This window comes from Cibotium barometz, chromosome 47 (genome assembly GCF_041138505.1).
Source record: "Cibotium barometz isolate CiBa-2024 chromosome 47, ASM4113850v1, whole genome shotgun sequence".
NCBI classification, from domain to species: Eukaryota; Viridiplantae; Streptophyta; class Polypodiopsida; order Cyatheales; family Cibotiaceae; genus Cibotium; species Cibotium barometz.
Window position 1 is genome coordinate 15,177,112 of NC_141092.1, and position 9,283 is coordinate 15,186,394.

General features: G+C 41.2%; 1 protein-coding gene across 1 annotated transcript; it reads left to right on the top strand.

The window, feature by feature from the left end:
• Positions 1-361: 361 nt before the first annotated feature.
• LOC147611402 (importin subunit alpha-1-like) lies at positions 362-4,817 on the top strand. Its single transcript, XM_086784481.1, has 11 exons — positions 362-670; positions 1,897-1,993; positions 2,072-2,163; positions 2,328-2,459; positions 2,630-2,815; positions 2,939-3,102; positions 3,232-3,310; positions 3,444-3,572; positions 3,667-3,794; positions 3,920-4,292; positions 4,390-4,817. The coding sequence occupies exons 1-10, from the start codon at positions 458-460 to the stop codon at positions 4,287-4,289; spliced, it is 1,590 nt and encodes a 529-aa protein (XP_086640607.1). The 5' UTR covers positions 362-457; the 3' UTR covers positions 4,290-4,292; positions 4,390-4,817.
• The last annotated feature ends 4,466 nt before the right edge of the window (positions 4,818-9,283 follow it).

Here is a 9,283-nt window from a genome sequence, read left to right on the forward strand (position 1 = left end):
CTCTCCAGGGAAAGTTTATACAGTAGGTGCTCAACAAGACGGAGACCTCGTCTCGAAGACTAAAGACATTGAGATAGTAGATCTATACAAGGTGCAAGCCCATGTCTTCATAAGTAAGAATCTATCTAGGTTGATATCCCTACCTATTCCAAATGCTATGTGAGTAGCATAGGCTATCCCTATGTGACAACGACTGTGGCATAGGGTATGCCAAAGTCATTGTAGTGACTAAAATGCTTGCAAGCATGAGCTGGCTTAGGTTGATGAGTTCCATTTTCTTATGCCACAGTCATTGAAGTGACAAATAGCTTGGGTTGAGTTCCATTTAAAACCCTAGCCATCAAGTACTTGTGCTTAAATACCTAACTGGTATAAAGAGACGAAATAGCTGAAAAATACATCCCTTTTCCCGCCCTGCTTCCGTCTTCGCTGCTCTCCTTGCAGCTTCGCCATCGCCATGTCTCTGCGACCAAATGCTCGCGCCGAGGTTCGCAAGAAGGGCTACAAGGTCGCAGTGGACGCCGATGAGGCTCGTCGCAAGCGAGAAGACAACCTCGTCGAGATCCGCAAAAGCAAGCGCGAAGAGAGCCTCCTCAAGAAGCGCAAAGAGGGCATGCCCTCGCTGCAGCTCGGCTCTGGCGGCTCACAATCCAGCTCTGCCGAGAAAAAGGTATGACTCGTGCGAAGATACTAGGGTTAGCCGTTTTGGAGAGTAGTGGACAGAATGGTTAGCCCTCTGCAAGGGTTTTTCATCTGGAAAAATGGGATAGCGAGACAGTAGGGTTAGCCTTTTGCCGCTGTCGTGGGCGATTAGGTTTACCTCACTCTCCATCAGAGCCTCTCCGGCTCTGTTGAAGGCAATAGTGTTAGCTCTTTCATGATTTGGATTCTCTATCCGCCGGAAAATGGCGTGATTTAGGGTTTGATCTTTTCTGTTCTGCATGCGGTATCTCTAGCTTGCTGGAAACAGGCCTTTTGGAAGGTTATTCTATCGGAGAAAGGGCATGTCTTAGTGTTTGCATCTGGAGTTCTGGGGAAAGAAATGGTTAACTTTCTCAGTCTTATATAGTGGCATGTTTTAGAGTTATTTCTGATGAAGGACGTGGTATGATTTAGGGTTACCTCTCCTCTCCAGCCCTCTCATGAGTTGGGGCCAAAAAGGCTTCATTTAGGGACACTTTTTTCAGTAAACCTGGCATATTTTAAGGTCCACGCGTGCAGTCTCTTTTTTCTAAGAAAGCCGTATGTTTGTGTAGTCAGTGCTTGAACTCTTGGTGGAGATTTAGCTTTTGAGTCTTGCAGTCGTGTTGGAGGTAGGGATGAGTTGTTATTCTATCATGAACACAAGGACACCTGAGTGCTTTATCAGGTACGCTGGCAGGCAGAGGAGATGTCATATGTCTGCTCTTTCTCACGAGTCCGGATGGAAGTGAGAAACCACGGATCAAGCACGTGAAATTAGAGCCCGAAGTGCCAATTAATTCGTGACCCACACTAACACCTGAATGCCTAACACCTGGATGCAATGTCAAGATTAATTCATTGTGCATGAGCTCTAAGGGCATCGATTAGTGTTATTCCGAGGTAGTTGTTAATTTTGATATTGCCTTTCAAGCAAAGGGTTCTATATGCTGTCTGGGACTGGATTTTCTCAGGGTTCAAATTCAACACTGGCTAGGTGGGCTGTGAGCTAACCATGTCTTGAGCCTGCCCACTGGGATTGCATAGGCAGATGTTGTAGTTACCAATTCAAAAGTGTTGCCTGGGTTTTACCATATCTCTAAGGTCTGATCATCTATGGCAGGGCTGAAAGCTTGCCTAGAAGCTGCTAGTTGTCCAATTTATGTTCTGTAATCATAACAAGCTAGAAGTTTTACTCCATTAACATTTTTACAGTTGGAGAGTTTACCCACGCTGGTCAATGGAGTCCTCTCAAATGATCCAAGTGCACAGATGGAAGCTACACATCAATTCCGCAAGCTTTTGTCCATTGGTAAGCTTTGCATTTATTTGACCTTACTTTTTTCATTTTGGACTTTCCTGTTAGTCATAGTGTGTTTACTTTGGACAGAGCGCAATCCTCCAATTGAGGAGGTCATTGCTACTGGTGTGGTTCCACGCCTTGTTGAATTTCTTCTCAAAACTGACTTTCCTCAGTTGCAGGTAGAGGGTGGTTGTTTCCAAGTTCTTGGAGTTCACGTGTGTGTGCTGTTGAAGCTCTACCCATTGTGTTATAGAACAAACCTTTGATTGTGTATAATTGAAGTGACTTTTCAGCTAATTTTTGACTGTGTGTAATGTAAGTGACTAGTCCCATGCTTTTCCAGTTTGAGGCAGCTTGGGCTTTGACAAACATTGCATCTGGGACTTCAGACCATACCAGGGTAGTGATAGATCATGGTGCAGTTCCAATATTCGTGCAGCTTCTCAGCTCTCCTGGAGATGATGTTCGAGAACAGGTATGTTCTCTTTTATGGAGGTATTTATCATATTAGTGAGTACATTTCCTGCCTTCTATACTTCCACATATCTCCTCTGTCTATCATTCTATGTTGCCTAGGTCTATTTTAATGCTTGTTGCCTTGTAAAGTAACTCTATGTGCACTCATCAACTAGACATATCATTCAGGCGGTGTGGGCGTTGGGGAATGTAGCTGGTGATTCTCCCAATTGTCGAGATTTGGTTCTTAGGCATGGTGCCATGGTGCCTCTTCTTAATCAACTCAATGAGAATGCCAAGCTTTCGATGATCAGGAATGCGACCTGGACTCTGTCAAACTTTTGCCGAGGGAAGCCTCCGCCGCCATTCGAGCAGGTGTCTTACAGCTTTGCTTACCCTTGTCTTGAACTGTCATGACAAATGAGTCTCAATAAAGTTTAAGAGTGTTTATTTAGTTCTTGGATGTGATTTTAACTGGACTTGTTTGCACCTCTGCAGACAAGAGTTGCACTTCCTGTGCTTGAGCGGCTGATCCATGCAGCTGATGAGGATGTTCTGATAGATGCATGCTGGGCTCTTTCATATCTCTCCGATGGTGTGAATGATAAAATTCAGGCTGTATTAGAAGCTGGAGTTTGCCAAAGGCTTGTAGAGCTGCTACTGTAAGATGAGAGCTCAACTTGGAATGCTATTTAATCATGGTTTTGGCTAGTGAATCTGGGCTGATATGTAAAGCTATCTCTGTCATTTATGGATTTGTCTTTCGTCTGTTCTTTGTTGCCCTGTCTTAGTCACCCTTCTCCTTCTGTCCTTATACCCGCCTTGAGGACAGTTGGCAACATAGTCACTGGTGATGATGCACAGACACAGGTTTCACTTCCTCTACCTTGGGCTCTTGCTGCCTGCCAAACTAATTTTCTTTATATTCTTTTCTTTACTTTTCTGCCTTGAAAAATTACAGCCCCACTTGTGCTTGGCTGACGACTGGCCTGATTTTTTGCAGTTCATGATTGAGCAGCAAGTGCTTCCATGCCTTTTGAATCTTCTCACTCATAACCTTAAGAAGAGTATAAAAAAAGAAGCATGCTGGACTGTATCAAACATCACAGCAGGAAACAAAGAACAAATCCAGGTAGGGTTTTGATGCAGCTGGGATTCATTTACAGAATACACAGGATGGAATCCCTTCTTAGTTGGCACTAATGACTGTGTCTTGTTCATGGCAGGCTGTGATTGAAGCAAATATTATCCCTCCTTTAGTAGCTCTATTAGGAAATGCAGAGTTTGAAATTAAGAAGGAAGCTGCCTGGGCGCTTTCGAATGCAACCTCAGGGGGGACACATGAGCAGATTAAGTACTCTCCCATTTTTTACTCTCTTATTTTGATGTATCCTAAGGGTTCATGTCTCTCCACTCTTTACTTAGATTAAGCTCGTTGGCAAGCTGATAAGCTGTGCATCTTTTACCATCGTAATGCAGATACTTGGTAAGTCAAGGTTGCATCAAGCCTCTCTGCGACATGCTGACATGTCCAGATGCCCGGGTTATTACTGTGTGCCTAGAAGGCCTGGAGAATATATTAAGAATTGGTGAAGCAGAGAAAGACTTAGGCAGTACTGGGGGTGTTAACTTGTATGCTCAGTATGTTGATGATGCAGATGGGCTCTCGAAAATTGAGAGTTTGCAAACTCATGATAATTCTGACATCTATGAAAAGGCTGTGAAGCTTTTGGAGACATACTGGCTGGAGGAGGAAGAAGAGAATCTGGCATCCAATGGAATAGACCAACCTACGTTCAATTTTGGTGGCCATCAGCCTCTTCCTAGTGGAGGCTTCAATTTTAGTTGATGGGTAATTATCATAAGATTAGCAGTCTTAGTTCTTAGTGCTTTCTTCGGTGTATGTTCAACCCGCCTAGTAGCATTGTGGTAACATCCTTATTTTACAGGGTGATTTTTTTGTGGCCTCAAGAATCTTGTTGAGGGGACGTGTTAAAGATCTGTGCAGATTTTGTGGACCACCATGGGCGTTTCTGCAAAAGGCTAGCTGATGTTTTGGAGGGGGTTTGGAATCCTTGATCTGTATCGGAAGCTTGTCTCCTGTGGTATTTGGAATGTCCAGATATGCACTAACATGGGGTTTCCTGTTTGGACTTATAACAATGTTGGATCAAGTCTGCCAAATTTAAGATTAAATTTGTGGCCTGCTCACAAATGCGGGTGTTCTTACATGCACACATCGCTTTAACTTTTAGGTCAGTGTTGAAACTAAACTTGGAGTGTAACTTGCTCCAAGTGAATTTTAAGTCTCAAGTTTGATGTTTAGGTAAGTTTTACATTCTATGGTTGAAACTAAGAACATCAAGAGTTTTAGTCTGGTGACAGTCACTACTTCCCTATCTCCACTACCGTCTTGAACTCGTCTTGTTTGTACATCGGCTTGAGAAGTAGGTAGACGGTAAAGCAAACAGAGCTGCCTATATTAGATTCGTACTAAGAACAAATGCTGTTGCCACAGGCTCCTTCTGTGTATGCATTGCATGTCAGTATTAATGCTCTTTCATATTTGTTTGGTGTAAGCCACACCCCTTAAAACCTTTAAGCGAAACTCTTTACAGTTCTATAAATAGGTGAAATGTGCGTAGGTTCTTCTCATTATCAATTTAAAACAGAGCTGCTATATTAGATTCATGGTAAGTACAAATGCTGTTGCCACATGCTCCTTCTGTGTATGTGTTGCATGACAGTATTATTGCTCTTCCATTTTTGTTTGGTGCAAGCCACCCCCCTTAAAAACAGGGAAACGTTCTATACATAGGTGAAATGTGCGTAGGTTCTTCTCTTTATCAATTTAAAACAGAGCTGCCTATATTAGATCCATAGTAAGTACAAGTGCTGTTGCCACAGGCTTCTTCTGTGTATGCATTGCATGGCTGTATTAATGCGCTTTCGCATATTTGTTTGATGCAAGCCACACCCCTTAAAACCTTAGAGGGAAAGTCTTCATAGTTCTATTCATAAGTGAAACTTGTGTAGATTCTACTCATTATCAATTTATTTCTAATGACTAATGTTTTTAAGGCTCATCATTATTAATATAATTAATGTGCATGCATCTTTGAGTTATACTTAGTACCCTATTAATTACATGTATTAATCATACAAGCAAGCAAGTCTAGATTTTACTTGCATGGTTTTTAATAGGGCAATTTTAATGTCAAATATAGAGTCTAAAAGCTTAGTGTGCATATTTGTTTAACACTATTAAATATAGATTAGACATATTTTAAGCTTGATCTAGTTTTAAAACTAGTCACTAATATGTTAAAAAGTTATATTGATAAAAAAAATTACATAATCATTTCTTTGCCATAGTTTACTTGTGAGCTTTTCTCTTCTCTTCAAGAATTGCACCATCACATTTATGCAGTAGTTCACTTGTGAGCTCTCCTCTTCTCTCTTTTTGCTTGCTTGTATTTGATTGAAATTTGTTCTCTTAATGGAAGAATACATAACATCAATCGTATAACCACTTGACCAGTTCACATTGCTATAAGGATTATTTGAGCCGACCACTTACCACTTTATATTCACACATGGGACGTAAGTGAACAAGCATGTATGTGGTGTGCATTTCAACCTAACTACATTTATGGTGATAGTGTGAACATGAGGCTAGAGTACCAAATAAAGTAAAAGAAACAATGCACAAAGAACTCAAGTTGAGAAAATAGTGAATGAATTTCATTAGACGGTGGTGTCTCTTATAGGCTCACAATAGGTGGTTTTAGATAAGGTCGTTTTAACAAAACTAGAGGTATGTCAAAACAAGTGGCTCATAGGCTTCACACTACCTTAGCCATGTACATGGGTTTAGGCTCCATCCTTAAAGACTGTTTGAGTTTTCAACACTCCCCTTAAAACACATATCCATACAATGATGTTGATGAGGTTAGCTGACCAACCATGAGCTTAACTTGGCTACATATCCATGACAGATAGTATCCCCTTACCATGATTGCCTACCATGATCAAGGAAGATTTAGGATGGCAATTTAGGATAGGGTATGTTGGATTTAGAGGCTTTAGGTTGATTTACATGCCTTGACAACAATTATGAATGGTAGGGATACAAAGTTTGAGGCTGGGTCCAAGACACAATCTAGAGAAGAAAATCACTTTGCATTATGGAGATTAGGGCCTTACGATTGTCCTTGTTTACCTTGTTGAGTTCTTCATGCTCTTCATCTTGTTCTTCACTCTCTTCTTGCATAATGTAGACCTTTGAGCCCATCTCTTTTCATGTGCTTGGGCTTGCAACAAAAGTCACATATGATTGGAGAGTCAACCTTGGCCTTTCCCTTGTTCTTGCTGGATGTGTAGAGGGCGGTTTGGTTGGTTGTGATTACCTCCTTGTACTTGGTTTTGAGGCTTGAATATCCACAAGCTTTGTGATTGGCATGTTAGTGAGGGTCATCACTATATTGTCATCGTCGGGAGGTAGTCACTTTAGGAGAATGGCGATAGCTATGTCTTCATCCACCTTAGTGATGCTTGCAAGTTGAGTCATATGAGACTTTGCATATAGCTAAGATGAGTAGCAAGATACATTGTAGATACCTTTATATCTAACTTAAAAAATCAATAAAAAACCTATTTCAATATTAGATAATTTGGGATAAATCTCACTTTGGGAATCAACTTTTGAGTATAGTTTTAGCCATATCTTGAGTATATTAACTCCGAATTTGTTGGAGATTATATATTTAGATTTTACTCTTAAATATATTTCCAATGATATCACATGAGAGGGTTTTGACAAAATTTGGGATAAGTTCACCCATGATCCCATTTTTCAAATAGGAATGGGATTTTTTTTTCAAATTATCTAATATGGTGAGACTTTGATTAAGCCCCAAACAGGGTGTCCAATTGGTCCCATGAAGCTTTAAAAGTATCACAACCATCCACATTGTAAGTGTTGTCCAACATAAGAGTTATGATGGTCCTTGCTTTGTTGTCCCTTGTCTGCGATGCTGGAGTTGAAGCTTGGTCCCTTGGTTTCTTCTCTTAATCGCTTTTGTGATACTCCACAAGCCCTACTTCATGAGGATGAGCTTGATGGGGGTTTGCTAAGTATAAAAATTTTGGCCTGTGAAGCAAAAGGTGGTGTCAGTTGAGGCCATTGAAGCTTGAGAGTGAAAACCTCACCAAAAAACCAATATTTCTAAGAACATTTGACTCACTTTCGAGTCACCCTCGATTGTTATGCCTTGCTCAAGTCATTGTAGTTTTGTTGATGAAGCTCGATTGATAGGAGACTGCTAGACCATGATGGCTGCAACAGTGACCTGATCACAGGGTGGCCATAGGGAGTAGCTCCGGCTTGGGCTGATTGGGGGAACAAGGGGTAGAGCCGCTTGGTTGCAACCAATTAGATAATGACATCGTGAATTGCGCCCACGTGGCAAGAGAGTGATCGACAGCAGCAGGTGAATGGAGTTGTGAGCGATGTCTATGCAATTATCAAGATCTTAGCTTGACGATGCTTGTTGCTCAATCCTGTGCAGGAAACTAAGGTTCAGTAGGGGAAGATTAAAGTCTGCCACCAGCTAGAGAGGAAGATGCCAAGAGTAGTTAATGCTATTTGATAGGGGAAGATGCTACCTAAGATAGTGCCTGGAGCATGACTTGAGTGGCCTACAATCTAACCTAAGATAGCTCTAAGATACCAAGATAGTGCCTGGAGCATGACTTGAGAGGCCTACAATCTAACCTAAAATAGCTCTAAGATACCATGTTGAAATAATTGAACAAGCATGCATTTGGTGTGCATTACACTAAGGTGGGTGGAGCCTAACTACAGTCACAATCTAACCTAAGATACCTCTAAGATACCATGCTGAAATAATTGAACAAGCTTGCATGTGGCGTGCATTACACTACGGTGGGTGGACCCTAACTACAATCATGGTGATAGTGTGAATATGAGGCCAGAGTACCAAATACATTAAAAGAAACAATGCACAAAGAACACAAGTTAAGAAAATAGTGAACGAATTTCACTAGACGGAGGTGCCTCTTATAGACTTACAATAGGTGGTTTTAACAAAACGAGTGGTATGACAAAACAAGTGGCTCATAGGCTTCACACTAGCTTAGCCATATCTAATGGGTTTAGGCCCCATCCTTCAAGAATGTGTTTGAGTTTTCAACAATAACATACTCTCCCTCTAACGAGAGGAAGATTAGGAGATAGTTTGGATACTAGTGTCGAAGTGAAGCAACGTTCTCCCAAGTGTTGCTTTCACCAAAAAGATTCCTCCATCTAATCAACCACTTAGAAATAATTTTCTAAGGGTACGATCTGTACGATTCACAATGGCCATTGGTTTGTGGGAAATATAGACATAAAGATTCTCAAGTCTTATGCGTTCCTGGTTAGAAAGTAAGTTATCTCCTACACCCAACATCTCTTTCAGTCTACTAACATAAAAGACATGATGCAGACGTACTCCATCTAGGAGACACAACCTATAAAAACTTCATCTCAAACTTCTGCTTCAAAAGCCTCCTGACATGATGTATGTGAGCATCACTATCACTAGTGATAATCAAGTCATCCACATAGATGACTAAAAGCATGATCTCTCTATCTGTCTTTTTCACATAAAGCAGAAAATCTCCATTGGATATCTGAAATCCAATGGCAACAAGAAACTCCTCAATCTTGTTTAACCATGCTCTGGGTGCTTGCTTCAAGCCATACTGTTACAGTTTGTCCGTCCGTCTCTCTGTAGTAGTTAATTGGGGACGCCTAATTACCACTATGTTTGTAGCATG

Bases quoted from the DNA above. Each gene is read 5' to 3' on its own strand.
- LOC147611402 (XM_086784481.1), top strand. From the start codon at position 458: ATGTCTCTGCGACCAAATGCTCGCGCCGAGGTTCGCAAGAAGGGCTAC. The intron at 671-1,896 runs GTATGACTCGTG...ACATTTTTACAG, and splicing joins CCAGCTCTGCCGAGAAAAAG to TTGGAGAGTTTACCCACGCT. The intron at 2,816-2,938 runs GTGTCTTACAGC...GCACCTCTGCAG, and splicing joins CTCCGCCGCCATTCGAGCAG to ACAAGAGTTGCACTTCCTGT.